The sequence below is a fragment of the Homarus americanus genome, unplaced genomic scaffold (genome assembly GCF_018991925.1).
Source record: "Homarus americanus isolate GMGI-L3 unplaced genomic scaffold, GMGI_Hamer_2.0 scaffold8663, whole genome shotgun sequence".
Classification (NCBI taxonomy): Eukaryota; Metazoa; Arthropoda; class Malacostraca; order Decapoda; family Nephropidae; genus Homarus; species Homarus americanus.
The window spans coordinates 837-16,713 of NW_024710635.1; the positions used below are offsets into that span (position 1 = coordinate 837).

Consider the following 15,877-nt stretch of genomic DNA (forward strand, 5'->3'; position numbering starts at 1 on the left):
TATACTGTAGGTAGGTCAAGGGACACACTAGTACCTTTATATTATTTATTAATTCATTATACAAAAATAACCTAAACACCTCACTGAGCCTCCTCACCGGACGACTCATCCTCACTTTCCGAGAAAATACTTCTCGTCCTGCTCTTCACTGGACGACTTATCGTCCCCTCCTCACCGGACTCATCGTCACTTTCCGAGAGACAAAGTGTCGTCCCCATCAATGGAAAGCTTTTCGTCTTCTCAACGGACGACTCATCGTCACTTTCCGAGAGAAGACGTGACGTTTCTGAGGAGGAAGATGGTCGTCCTCCTTCTTACTGGACGACTTGTCGTCAGTTTCCTGTGGACGTTGACGTTTCTGAGGAGGAAGATGGTCGTCCTCCTCCTCACTGGACGACTTGTCGTCAGTTTCCGAGAGACGACGTTGACGTTTCTGAGGGGGAAGATGGTCGTCCTCCTTCTTACTGGACGACTTGTCGTCAGTTTCCTGTGGACGTTGACGTTTCTGAGGAGGAAGATGGTCGTCCTCCTTCTTACTGGACGACTTGTCGTCAGTTTCCTGTGGACGTTGACGTTTCTGAGGAGGAAGATGGTCGTCCTCCTCCTCACTGGACGAATCGTCGCCGCTCTGGAGGAGACGACGTTGACGTTTCCAGGAAGTGATACGTCCTCCTTCCTTACTGGACGACTTTGTCGTCAGCTCCTGTGGACGTTGACGTTTTGAGGATGAAGATGGCTGTCCTCCTCACTGGATCAGTCTGCCTGGGGCTCTGAGAACAGGTCGTTCCTGAGGAATGGGTCGTCTCCTCCCCATTGCACGCTCCTCTACAGTTTCCCCTGTGAATAGGTCGTTCTGGAGGGGGAAGATGGTCGTCTCTCCTTATTGCACGCCTCCTCTACAGCTCTGTGAATAGGTCGTCCCTGAGGGGGAATGGTCGTTCTCATTGCACGCCCTCCCACAGCTCCTGGAGGAATAGGTCGTCCTGAGGGGAATGGTTTGTTCTCTCCCCATTGCATCACGCCTCTACAGCTCTGTGGAATAGGTCGTTCCTGAGGGGGAAGATGGTCGTTCTCCTCCTCATTGCACGCCTCCTCTACAGTTTCCTGTGGAATAGGTCGTTCCTGAGGGGGAAGATGGTCGTTCTCCTCTACAGTCTCCTGAGGAATAGGTCGTTCCTGAGAGGGAAGGCGGGCCTTCTTCGCCTCACTGTACGACTTGTCGTCAGTTTCCTGTGCAATAGGTCGTTTCCGAGGGTGTAGACGACTGCTCTCGACATCCTCCCCACGACGATCATGTTCACTTTCATCATGGTAAGGTGTCTCACGAGGCACCTGGGGATAGTCTTGTGACTGATGATTAGAGACATATTGCTCTTCCTCATAACAAGGTTGATTATAATAATAATGTGGATCGTTATAATTGTTACGGTGTGTTCTGCGTTTGGCATACAAGACGGAAACTTTCAGGGGTCGGTTGTACACCAGTCGTCCATTATTCTCGAGGGCCAACATTTGGTGCCGCTAATCACAATAACGGATTTTGGCAATGCCACGGTGCCAGGTTCCATCATTATTATATGGCATATAACAATCCTTCATGCCCCCATATTCATTAAATATACATACAACATCCTCATATGAACATTGAAACGAGATGTTTTGAACGTACACCCCGAATGCATCATAATCGTGAAAATTACCGCCTGAGACTCTTGATCGGGGAGCGTAGGCCATCGTTATTATTGGGTTAATTAAGTGATCACTCTAGTAAGGAGGGGGAGTTTAGTAAGGAGGGGGAGTTTACCTCAGTGTAATTAATGTAGTAAGAGGTACTGCACTTGTTACTATAGTTTTGAATACGAGGTGTAATGAACATAATTATACAACTATTGTACTACATGTGTTGTAGTGAACATGTAGTACTAGTGTTGTAGTGAACATGTAGTACTAGTGTTGTAGTGAACATGTAGTACTAGTGTTGTAGTGAACATGTAGTACCAGTGTTGTAGTGAACATGTAGTACTAGTGTTGTAGTGAACATGTAGTACTAGTGTTGTAGTGAACATGTAGTACTAGTGTTGTAGTGAACATGTAGTACTAGTGTTGTAGTGAACATGAGTACTGGTGTTGTAGTGAACATGTAGTACTAGTGTTATAGTGAACATGTAGTACTAGTGTTGTAGTGAACATGTAGTACTAGTGTTGTAGTGAACATGTAGTACTAGTGTTATATTGAACATGCAGTACTAGTGTTATATTGAACATGTAGTACTAGTGTTATAGTGAACATGAAGTACTAGTGTTATAGTGAACATGTAGTACTAGTGTTATAGTGAACATGTAGTACTAGTGTTATAGTGAACATGCAGTACTAGTGTTATAGTGAACATGTAGTACTAGTGTTATAGTGAACATGCAGTACTAGTGTTATAGTGAACATGTAGTACTAGTGTTATAGTGAACATGAAGTACTTGTGTTATAGTGAACATGTAGTACTAGTGTTATAGTGAACATGTAGTACTAGTGTTATAGTGAACATGCAGTACTAGTGTTATAGTGAACATGTAGTACTAGTGTTATAGTGAACATGCAGTACTAGTGTTATAGTGAACCTGTAGTACTAGTGTTATAGTGAACATGAAGTACTAGTGTTATAGTGAACATGTAGTACTAGTGTTATAGTGAACAAGTAGTACTAGTGTGATAGTGAACATATAGTACTAGAGTTATAGTGAACATGTAGTACTAGTGTTATAGTGAACATGTATTACTAGTGTTATAGTGAACATTAACGCACTGTTTTCTAGGCCGTAGGTCCGGGCTTACAAGTACCCCTAGGTCTCTTTCACAAGTCGACTTCTCTAGGTTGATGTTGTTAAGGCTGTATACATTATAAGTATTTGTTCTTCCAATATTAAGTACGCTGCACATGCTGGTGTTGAATTTCATTTGCCATTTGTCAGACCACCCCTGCAGTTTATTTAGATCCTCCTGTAATGCATTTGCATCCTGCCCTGAATTAATCTGTCGCCCTATTTTGGTGTCATCCGCAAACTTGCTTATGTCACTGCTGATCCCAGTATCTAGATCGTTTATGTAGATTATGAACAAGAGTGGGCCTAGTACTGACCCCTGGGGAACCCCACTGGTTACACGGCCCACTCAGATTTAACACCATCTACGCTGACCCTTTGCTTTCTACCGGTGAGCCATGATTTTATCCAATTAAAAACTTTCCCCTCGATACCATGAGCCTTAATTTTTCTCAGAAGCCTCTGATGCGGTACTCTGTCAAATGCTTTGCTAAAGTCTAAGTAAATAACATCGTAATTTTCGTCATAATCTACTACCTCATCAGGCCCCTCATACACCATCTGTGGGGGAACTACTACATCATCAGGCCCTTCGTAACACCATCTGTGAGGGAATTACTACACCACGTTAAGCCCCTCATAACACCACCTGTGAGGGAACTAGTACTCCACGTGATGCTCCTCATAACGCCATCTGTGAGGGAGTTACTACACTACGTGTCTGCTGTTCAACACCTCAGCTCACATGATCTACGTGTGTAAACATTAATCTGTATGTTCACTGTATATGTTCCTTCACCTTTCTCTAATGAAGGCTTTTGTTAAACCACCAATGTATGTAATAAGTCATTTATGTCCAATGTGTATTTTCAGCCTTCGGGCTGCAAACTTTTTCAATAAACCGTTTTATTATTTTACACAGACACACACACACACACACACACACACATATATATATACACACAAACAATTACATACATACACACATATTAGTGGAATGAGAACTTACTGCAGCTTATGGTGATCAACATTATCAGTCGGTTATAACACAAGGAGGAACTGGATAACTGAGTCCATATCCAGACTGGTGGGAGACTGTTCGGGCACACGTTGAATAGTATTGACATCACATCGTAATGGTGTGAGGATAATTACTGTAGGTACAGGTATAGTTCCCTTCACTAGTGCGTCCACAGGGGGTAGTCAGGTTTTGTTCAGTGTGGCAAACCTGTGTTTGTTTACATTCGACAAAGAAGCGTAAAATAGTTCAAATATGTTGTAATCAAATTAAAACAATATTAAAACAAATAGCTCAAAGATAATAAATTGTTGAATGTTTATATGACGAGCCCCTGTAAACGTACAAGTGAAGGGGACTGTACATAGTTGCCATACATCTGAACTCCACCTTGAACAGGTAATACTTCGAGGTGATTCTCCGCCACAGTCCATTACAACTGTCAGGTGAATCACTCTTGAGAGCGAGTATATTAATTTAGGGGATTTACTCTGATTTATTATTATATTGTATTGTATTGTATTGTATTGTATTATATTATATTATATTGTATTATTATATTAGCAGTAGTAGTACAGGTAGTAGTAGTATTAAATAAGTTGTTGAATTTGTTGTTTAAAGTATATACTGTAGGTAGGTCAAGGGACACACTAGTACCTTTATATTATTTATTAATTCATTATACAAAAATAACCTAAACACCTCACTGAGCCTCCTCACCGGACGACTCATCCTCACTTTCCGAGAAAATACTTCTCGTCCTGCTCTTCACTGGACGACTTATCGTCCCCTCCTCACCGGACTCATCGTCACTTTCCGAGAGACAAAGTGTCGTCCCCATCAATGGAAAGCTTTTCGTCTTCTCAACGGACGACTCATCGTCACTTTCCGAGAGACGACGTGACGTTTCTGAGGAGGAAGATGGTCGTCCTCCTTCTTACTGGACGACTTGTCGTCAGTTTCCTGTGGACGTTGACGTTTCTGAGGAGGAAGATGGTCGTCCTCCTCCTCACTGGACGACTTGTCGTCAGTTTCCGAGAGACGACGTTGACGTTTCTGAGGGGGAAGATGGTCGTCCTCCTTCTTACTGGACGACTTGTCGTCAGTTTCCTGTGGACGTTGACGTTTCTGAGGAGGAAGATGGTCGTCCTCCTTCTTACTGGACGACTTGTCGTCAGTTTCCTGTGGACGTTGACGTTTCTGAGGAGGAAGATGGTCGTCCTCCTCCTCACTGGACGAATCGTCGTCAGTTTCCGAGAGACGACGTTGACGTTTCTGAGGGGGAAGATGGTCGTCCTCCTTCTTACTGGACGACTTGTCGTCAGTTTCCTGTGGACGTTGACGTTTCTGAGGAGGAAGATGGTCGTCCTCCTCCTCACTGGACGAATCGTCGTCAGTTTCCTGAGGAATAGGTCGTTCCTGAGGGGGAATGTGGTCGTTCTCCTCCTCATTGCACGCCTCCTCTACAGTTTCCTGTGGAATAGGTCGTTCCTGAGGGGGAAGATGGTCGTTCTCCTCCTTATTGCACGCCTCCTCTACAGTTTCCTGTGGAATAGGTCGTTCCTGAGGGGGAATGTGGTCGTTCTCCTCCTCATTGCACGCCTCCTCTACAGTTTCCTGAGGAATAGGTCGTTCCTGAGGGGGAATGTGGTCGTTCTCCTCCTCATTGCACGCCTCCTCTACAGTTTCCTGTGGAATAGGTCGTTCCTGAGGGGGAAGATGGTCGTTCTCCTCCTCATTGCACGCCTCCTCTACAGTTTCCTGTGGAATAGGTCGTTCCTGAGGGGGAAGATGGTCGTTCTCCTCTACAGTCTCCTGAGGAATAGGTCGTTCCTGAGAGGGAAGGCGGGCCTTCTTCGCCTCACTGTACGACTTGTCGTCAGTTTCCTGTGCAATAGGTCGTTTCCGAGGGTGTAGACGACTGCTCTCGACATCCTCCCCACGACGATCATGTTCACTTTCATCATGGTAAGGTGTCTCACGAGGCACCTGGGGATAGTCTTGTGACTGATGATTAGAGACATATTGCTCTTCCTCATAACAAGGTTGATTATAATAATAATGTGGATCGTTATAATTGTTACGGTGTGTTCTGCGTTTGGCATACAAGACGGAAACTTTCAGGGGTCGGTTGTACACCAGTCGTCCATTATTCTCGAGGGCCAACATTTGGTGCCGCTAATCACAATAACGGATTTTGGCAATGCCACGGTGCCAGGTTCCATCATTATTATATGGCATATAACAATCCTTCATGCCCCCATATTCATTAAATATACATACAACATCCTCATATGAACATTGAAACGAGATGTTTTGAACGTACACCCCGAATGCATCATAATCGTGAAAATTACCGCCTGAGACTCTTGATCGGGGAGCGTAGGCCATCGTTATTATTGGGTTAATTAAGTGATCACTCTAGTAAGGAGGGGGAGTTTAGTAAGGAGGGGGAGTTTACCTCAGTGTAATTAATGTAGTAAGAGGTACTGCACTTGTTACTATAGTTTTGAATACGAGGTGTAATGAACATAATTATACAACTATTGTACTACATGTGTTGTAGTGAACATGTAGTACTAGTGTTGTAGTGAACATGTAGTACTAGTGTTGTAGTGAACATGTAGTACTAGTGTTGTAGTGAACATGTAGTACCAGTGTTGTAGTGAATATGTAGTACTAGTGTTGTAGTGAACATGTAGTACTAGTGTTGTAGTGAACATGTAGTACTAGTGTTGTAGTGAACATGTAGTACTAGTGTTGTAGTGAACATGAGTACTGGTGTTGTAGTGAACATGTAGTACTAGTGTTATAGTGAACATGTAGTACTAGTGTTGTAGTGAACATGTAGTACTAGTGTTGTAGTGAACATGTAGTACTAGTGTTATAGTGAACATGCAGTACTAGTGTTATATTGAACATGTAGTACTAGTGTTATAGTGAACATGAAGTACTAGTGTTATAGTGAACATGTAGTACTAGTGTTATAGTGAACATGTAGTACTAGTGTTATAGTGAACATGCAGTACTAGTGTTATAGTGAACATGTAGTACTAGTGTTATAGTGAACATGCAGTACTAGTGTTATAGTGAACATGTAGTACTAGTGTTATAGTGAACATGAAGTACTTGTGTTATAGTGAACATGTAGTACTAGTGTTATAGTGAACATGTAGTACTAGTGTTATAGTGAACATGCAGTACTAGTGTTATAGTGAACATGTAGTACTAGTGTTATAGTGAACATGCAGTACTAGTGTTATAGTGAACCTGTAGTACTAGTGTTATAGTGAACATGAAGTACTAGTGTTATAGTGAACATGTAGTACTAGTGTTATAGTGAACAAGTAGTACTAGTGTGATAGTGAACATATAGTACTAGAGTTATAGTGAACATGTAGTACTAGTGTTATAGTGAACATGTATTACTAGTGTTATAGTGAACATTAACGCACTGTTTTCTAGGCCGTAGGTCCGGGCTTACAAGTACCCCTAGGTCTCTTTCACAAGTCGACTTCTCTAGGTTGATGTTGTTAAGGCTGTATACATTATAAGTATTTGTTCTTCCAATATTAAGTACGCTGCACATGCTGGTGTTGAATTTCATTTGCCATTTGTCAGACCACCCCTGCAGTTTATTTAGATCCTCCTGTAATGCATTTGCATCCTGCCCTGAATTAATCTGTCGCCCTATTTTGGTGTCATCCGCAAACTTGCTTATGTCACTGCTGATCCCAGTATCTAGATCGTTTATGTAGATTATGAACAAGAGTGGGCCTAGTACTGACCCCTGGGGAACCCCACTGGTTACACGGCCCCACTCAGATTTAACACCATCTACGCTGACCCTTTGCTTTCTACCGGTGAGCCATGATTTTATCCAATTAAAAACTTTCCCCTCGATACCATGAGCCTTAATTTTTCTCAGAAGCCTCTGATGCGGTACTCTGTCAAATGCTTTGCTAAAGTCTAAGTAAATAACATCGTAATTTTCGTCATAATCTACTACCTCATCAGGCCCCTCATACACCATCTGTGGGGGAACTACTACATCATCAGGCCCTTCGTAACACCATCTGTGAGGGAATTACTACACCACGTTAAGCCCCTCATAACACCACCTGTGAGGGAACTAGTACTCCACGTGATGCTCCTCATAACGCCATCTGTGAGGGAGTTACTACACTACGTGTCTGCTGTTCAACACCTCAGCTCACATGATCTACGTGTGTAAACATTAATCTGTATGTTCACTGTATATGTTCCTTCACCTTTCTCTAATGAAGGCTTTTGTTAAACCACCAATGTATGTAATAAGTCATTTATGTCCAATGTGTATTTTCAGCCTTCGGGCTGCAAACTTTTTCAATAAACCGTTTTATTATTTTACACAGACACACACACACACACACACACACACATATATATATACACACAAACAATTACATACATACACACATATTAGTGGAATGAGAACTTACTGCAGCTTATGGTGATCAACATTATCAGTCGGTTATAACACAAGGAGGAACTGGATAACTGAGTCCATATCCAGACTGGTGGGAGACTGTTCGGGCACACGTTGAATAGTATTGACATCACATCGTAATGGTGTGAGGATAATTACTGTAGGTACAGGTATAGTTCCCTTCACTAGTGCGTCCACAGGGGGTAGTCAGGTTTTGTTCAGTGTGGCAAACCTGTGTTTGTTTACATTCGACAAAGAAGCGTAAAATAGTTCAAATATGTTGTAATCAAATTAAAACAATATTAAAACAAATAGCTCAAAGATAATAAATTGTTGAATGTTTATATGACGAGCCCCTGTAAACGTACAAGTGAAGGGGACTGTACATAGTTGCCATACATCTGAACTCCACCTTGAACAGGTAATACTTCGAGGTGATTCTCCGCCACAGTCCATTACAACTGTCAGGTGAATCACTCTTGAGAGCGAGTATATTAATTTAGGGGATTTACTCTGATTTATTATTATATTGTATTGTATTGTATTGTATTGTATTATATTATATTATATTGTATTATTATATTAGCAGTAGTAGTACAGGTAGTAGTAGTATTAAATAAGTTGTTGAATTTGTTGTTTAAAGTATATACTGTAGGTAGGTCAAGGGACACACTAGTACCTTTATATTATTTATTAATTCATTATACAAAAAGAACCTAAACACCTCACTGAGCCTCCTCACCGGACGACTCATCCTCACTTTCCGAGAAAATACTTCTCGTCCTGCTCTTCACTGGACGACTTATCGTCCCCTCCTCACCGGACTCATCGTCACTTTCCGAGAGACAAAGTGTCGTCCCCATCAATGGAAAACTTTTCGTCTTCTCAACGGACGACTCATCGTCACTTTCCGAGAGACGACGTTGACGTTTCTGAGGAGGAAGATGGTCGTCCTCCTTCTTACTGGACGACTTGTCGTCAGTTTCCTGTGGACGTTGACGTTTCTGAGGGGGAAGATGGTCGTCCTCCTCCTCACTGGACGACTCATCGTCACTTTCCGAGAGACGACGTTGACGTTTCTGAGGAGGAAGATGGTCGTCCTCCTTCTTACTGGACGACTTGTCGTCAGTTTCCTGTGGACGTTGACGTTTCTGAGGGGGAAGATGGTCGTCCTCCTCCTCACTGGACGAATCGTCGTCAGTTTCCTGAGGAATAGGTCGTTCCTGAGGGGGAAGATGGTCGTCCTCCTCCTCACTGGATGACTCATCGTCACTTTCCGAGAGACGACGTTGACGTTTCTGAGGAGGAAGATGGTCGTCCTCCTTCTTACTGGACGACTTGTCGTCAGTTTCCTGTGGACGTTGACGTTTCTGAGGAGGAAGATGGTCGTCCTCCTCCTCACTGGACGAATCGTCGTCAGTTTCCTGAGGAATAGGTCGTTCCTGAGGGGGAATGTGGTCGTTCTCCTCCTCATTGCACGCCTCCTCTACAGTTTCCTGAGGAATAGGTCGTTCCTGAGGGGGAAGGTGGTCGTTCTCCTCCTCATTGCACGCCTCCTCTACAGTTTCCTGTGGAATAGGTCGTTCCTGAGGGGGAAGATGGTCGTTCTCCTCCTCATTGCACGCCTCCTCTACAGTCTCCTGAGGAATAGGTCGTTCCTGAGAGGGAAGGCGGGCCTTCTTCGCCTCACTGTACGACTTGTCGTCAGTTTCCTGTGCAATAGGTCGTTTCCGAGGGTGTAGACGACTGCTCTCGACATCCTCCCCACGACGATCATGTTCACTTTCATCATGGTAAGGTGTCTCACGAGGCACCTGGGGATAGTCTTGTGACTGATGATTAGAGACATATTGCTCTTCCTCATAACAAGGTTGATTATAATAATAATGTGGATCGTTATAATTGTTACGGTGTGTTCTGCGTTTGGCATACAAGACGGAAACTTTCAGGGGTCGGTTGTACACCAGTCGTCCATTATTCTCGAGGGCCAACATTTGGTGCCGCTAATCACAATAACGGATTTTGGCAATGCCACGGTGCCAGGTTCCATCATTATTATATGGCATATAACAATCCTTCATGCCCCCATATTCATTAAATATACATACAACATCCTCATATGAACATTGAAACGAGATGTTTTGAACGTACACCCCGAATGCATCATAATCGTGAAAATTACCGCCTGAGACTCTTGATCGGGGAGCGTAGGCCATCGTTATTATTGGGTTAATTAAGTGATCACTCTAGTAAGGAGGGGGAGTTTAGTAAGGAGGGGGAGTTTACCTCAGTGTAATTAATGTAGTAAGAGGTACTGCACTTGTTACTATAGTTTTGAATACGAGGTGTAATGAACATAATTATACAACTATTGTACTACATGTGTTGTAGTGAACATGTAGTACTAGTGTTGTAGTGAACATGTAGTACTAGTGTTGTAGTGAACATGTAGTACTAGTGTTGTAGTGAACATGTAGTACCAGTGTTGTAGTGAACATGTAGTACTAGTGTTGTAGTGAACATGTAGTACTAGTGTTGTAGTGAACATGTAGTACTAGTGTTGTAGTAAACATGTAGTACTAGTGTTGTAGTAAACATGTAGTACTAGTGTTGTAGTAAACATGTAGTACTAGTGTTGTAGTAAACATGTAGTACTAGTGTTGTAGTAAACATGTAGTACTAGTGTTGTAGTGAACATGTAGTACTAGTGTTGTAGTAAACATGTAGTACTAGTGTTGTAGTAAACATGTAGTACTAGTGTTGTAGTAACATGTAATACTAGTGTTGTAGTAAACATGTAGTACTAGTGTTGTAGTAAACATGTAGTACTAGTGTTGTAGTAAACATGTAGTACTAGTGTTGTAGTAAACATGTAGTACTAGTGTTGTAGTGAACATGTAATACTAGTGTTGTAGTAAACATGTAATACTAGTGTTGTAGTAAACATGTAGTACTAGTGTTGCAGTAAACATGTAGTACTAGTGTTGTAGTGAACATGTAGTACTAGTGTTGTAGTGAACATGTAGTACTAGTGTTGTAGTAAACATGTAGTACTAGTGTTGTAGTAAACATGTAGTACTAGTGTTGTAGTGAACATGTAGTACAAGTGATGTGGTGAACATGTAGTACTAGTGTTGTAGTGAACATGTAGTACTAGTGTTGTAGTAAACATGTAGTACTAGTGTTGTAGTAAACATGTAGTACTAGTGTTGTAGTAAACATGTAGTACTAGTGTTGTAGTAAACATGTAGTACTAGTGTTGTAGTAAACATGTAGTACTAGTGTTGTAGTGAACATGTAGTACTAGTGTTGTAGTAAACATGTAGTACTAGTGTTGTAGTAAACATGTAGTATAGTGTTGTAGTAAAACATGTAGTACTAGTGTTATAACCAACATGTAGTACTAGTGTTTGCTGTAGTAAACATGTATTTAGTGTTGTAGTAAACATGTATTACTATTGTTGTGTGAAGCATGTGGTACTAGTGTTGTAATTGAACATGTAATACTAATTGTTTGTAGTAAACATGTAGTACTAGTGTTATGTGAAACATGTAGTACTAGTGTTATAATGAAGCATGTAGTACTAGTGTTGTAGTAAACATGTAGTACTAGTGTTGTAGTAAACATGTAGTACTAGTGTTGTAGTAAACATGTAGTACTAGTGTTGTAGTGAACATGTAATACTAGTGTTGTAGTAAACATGTAGTACTAGTGTTGTAGTGAACATGTAATACTAGTGTTGTAGTAAACATGTAGTACTAGTGTTGTAGTAAACATGTAGTACTAGTGTTATAGTAAACATGTAGTACTAGTGTTGTAGTAAACATGTATTACTAGTGTTGTAGTGAACATGTAATACTAGTGTTGTAGTAAACATGTAGTACTAGTGTTGTAGTAAACATGTAGTACTAGTGTTGTAGTAAACATGTAGTACTAGTGTTGTAGTGAACATGTAATACTAGTGTTGTAGTAAACATGTAGTACTAGTGTTGTAGTAAACATGTAGTACTAGTGTTGTAGTAAACATGTAGTACTAGTGTTGTAGTGAACATGTAATACTAGTGTTGTAGTAAACATGTAGTACTAGTGTTGTAGTGAACATGTAATACTAGTGTTGTAGTAAACATGTAGTACTAGTGTTGTAGTAAACATGTAGTACTAGTGTTGTAGTGAACATGTAGTACTAGTGTTGTAGTAAACATGTAGTACTAGTGTTGTAGTAAACATGTAGTACTAGTGTTGTAGTAAACATGTAGTACTAGTGTTGTAGTAAACATGTAGTACTAGTGTTGTAGTAAACATGTAGTACTAGTGTTGTAGTAAACATGTAGTACTAGTGTTGTAGTAAACATGTAGTACTAGTGTTGTAGTAAACATGTAGTACTAGTGTTGTAGTAAACATGTAGTACTAGTGTTGTAGTAAACATGTAGTACTAGTGTTATAGTAAACATGTAGTACTAGTGTTGTAGTAAACATGTAGTACTAGTGTTGTAGTGAACATGTAATACTAGTGTTGTAGTAAACATGTAGTACTAGTGTTGTAGTAAACATGTAGTACTAGTGTTGTAGTAAACATGTAGTACTAGTGTTGTAGTGAACATGTAATACTAGTGTTGTAGTAAACATGTAGTACTAGTGTTGTAGTAAACATGTAGTACTAGTGTTGTAGTGAACATGTAGTACTAGTGTTGTAGTAAACATGTAGTACTAGTGTTGTAGTAAACATGTAGTACTAGTGTTGTAGTAAACATGTAGTACTAGTGTTGTAGTAAACATGTAGTACTAGTGTTGTAGTAAACATGTAGTACTAGTGTTGTAGTGAACATGTAGTACTAGTGTTGTAGTAAACATGTAGTACTAGTGTTGTAGTAAACATGTAGTACTAGTGTTGTAGTAAACATGTAGTACTAGTGTTATAGTAAACATGTAGTACTAGTGTTGTAGTAAACATGTAGTACTAGTGTTGTAGTAAACATGTAGTACTAGTGTTGTAGTGAACATGTAATACTAGTGTTGTAGTAAACATGTAGTACTAGTGTTGTAGTAAACATGTAATACTAGTGTTGTAGTAAACATGTAGTACTAGTGTTGTAGTAAACATGTAGTACTAGTGTTGGGTAGTGTGAATCGATCTTTAATAAATTAATTGTCAACTCCTTTTCCTTCCCTTTTCTCCTATAATCTCTTGTTTTTTTCTCATAGTTTCATCATTTTTCCTCTCATATTTTTGTCTGTTATTCAATTATTTTCTACCCATTTCCTTCGTCTTTGTTTTTATTCAATTTACTTCTACTTTTCAGTTTTTCCATTTTTCATTTTCTCATTCGATATTTTTGCCCTTTTAAATTTCTGTTTCTCAGTCTATATCTGATTTTCCTTTCTCACTATTTTTGTTATTCTCACTGGCCTTCTTTTTTCCTTATTTCTTTTTGTTCTTTGTTTTTTTTATTATCGTTCATTATTCATCGTCGTTAAGCTCTTGTTTGTATTTTTTAAATTTCTTATTATTCTTTCATCATTCTTATCTTTTCTTCCTCTCTCATTTCCCTATAAAATTTTATAGCAAGGTGTATCAAAGCACAACAACAACGTAAACGATTACAACAGTAACAGACACCTGAATTATCTATATTATGTACCAAGAGCGATATGTAGAGGACTCTATGGAGTTACCTGGCACTTGGAATCAAATTCGGGTCCCCAAATAATGCTTTATACAACATCTGACGAAGCCGATAGGGGACCATTTTCATTTCTTCCCTCCCTTTTTCTATGAGGAAACAGAGGTCATAAACATTTTAATTTGTTTTCTTTGTCGTCCACTGTCGGGCATCGATGCAAATCCTTTCCTTTGTTGTTCCTAAGTGATGTAATTTATCGCATATATATATGAAGGTTTGTCCACGTTCATCTTTTGTTACACGGAGGTATCTTTGCCAATTTTTATTAAACGTTATCTTACGTTCGTGGGCTTAATAAAAAAATGCAGCCAGGAGTCGAAACAACCTCAAACGTTCTTTGTCAGTTTGGGTTTTTCTTAAAAATTCATCAAAATAATTTTCGGTCCAGATATGTGGATCAAATATTTTCAATTTCAAGTGTGTTCGAGTGCCAATAAACATCACTCGAGATTGCCTGGGCAGATTGATTTCAGAGACCTTGCCTCCTGCAAACAATGTCTTCAGACACACTCTTGGATCGTCTATACCGGGATTTTAGCTGGATTTACAATAGTAGAATTACTAACAAAACAATTATTACTAAGAAAGTTGTACAGCACTTGTTGAATAACGACTCTAAGGCCAAAGACTCCTTCATGGCTTACTCCTTTAAGCGTCGTAGTTGCTTCACCTCCTCTGTCAGGCATCTATAAGATTGGTATTGGCCTACGACTGGCACATGCCTCAAGAGGGTGTCACAAGCCGCAGGACGGGGCTCGGGCTCAGATGGGCCCCTGAAGAAACTCCTCAACCAGGATATACTCTGGTGTAACACAGTATCGGTTCTAGAGCTAATCACTTGTAGTTCTTACTCCAGAACTAACTTTTCCCCGTGTAATTTTTTTTGCTGGAAAAACAAAACACTCCAGAATACAATCGTCAGAATACAAAAAAACGAAATTACTCGCGGTACAGTAACCATATTTATCGTGTTTGATACTTTACAAACAATGCTCATTAAAAATAGAATCAGGGTATAAATATACGATAAATTCATACTGAACATTAGAGCCAGGTAGGAACAATTTCCTCTGACAACATACATGATACACAAACAGTGTAGATGGGTGTTGTAGGAAACATGTAGTACGTACTAGTGCTGTGGTGAACATGTAGTACCTACTAGTGCTGTGTTGAACATGTAGTATTAGTGTTGTAGTGAACATGAAATACTAGAATTGTAGTGAACATGTAGTACTAGTGTTGTAATGAACATGTAGTACTAGTGTTGTAGTGAACCTGAAATACTAGAATTGTAGTGAACATGTAGTACTAGTGTTTTAGTAAACATGTAGTACTAGTGTTGTAGTGAACATGTAGTACTAGTGTTGTCGTAAACATGTAGTACTAGTGTTGTAGTGAACATGTAATACTAGTGTTGTAGTGAACATGTAGTACTAGTGTTGTAGTAAACATGTAGTACTAGTGTTGTAGTAAACATGTAGTACTAGTGTTGTAGTAAACATGTAGTACTAGTGTTGTAGTGAACATGTAATACTAGTGTTGTATTGAACATGTAGTACTAGTGTTGTAGTAAACATGTAGTACTAGTGTTGTAGTAAACATGTAGTACTAGTGTTGTAGTGAACATGTAGTACTAGTGTTGTAGTGAACATGTAATACTAGTGTTGTAGTGAACATGTGATACTAGTGTTGTAATGAACATGTAGTACTAATGTTGTAGTGAACATGTAGTACTAGTGTTGTAGTAAACATGTAGTACTAGTGTTGTAGTAAACATGTAGTACTAGTGTTGTAGTGAACATGTAATACTAGTGTTGTAGTGACCATGTGATACTAGTGTTGTAGTGAACATGTAGTACTAGTGTTGTAGTAAACATGTAGTACTAGTGTT

General features: G+C 40.1%; 2 protein-coding genes across 2 annotated transcripts; both read right to left on the reverse strand.

The window, feature by feature from the left end:
- Window positions 1-318: 318 nt before the first annotated feature.
- LOC121865266 (nucleolin 2-like) lies at window positions 319-6,001 on the reverse strand (the record flags this gene model as incomplete). Its single annotated transcript, XM_042368262.1, has 3 exons — window positions 4,718-6,001; window positions 901-1,332; window positions 319-703 (listed from the first exon to the last, which is right to left on the reverse strand). Coding segments are annotated over exons 1-3 (2,101 nt in total), but the record flags the coding sequence as incomplete, so codon positions are not given.
- Window positions 6,002-9,025: 3,024 nt separating this feature from the next.
- LOC121872951 (nucleolin 2-like) lies at window positions 9,026-10,294 on the reverse strand. The gene has a single exon (XM_042380019.1). The coding sequence runs from the start codon at window positions 10,292-10,294 to the stop codon at window positions 9,026-9,028; it is 1,269 nt and encodes a 422-aa protein (XP_042235953.1).
- Window positions 10,295-15,877: the final 5,583 nt, after the last annotated feature.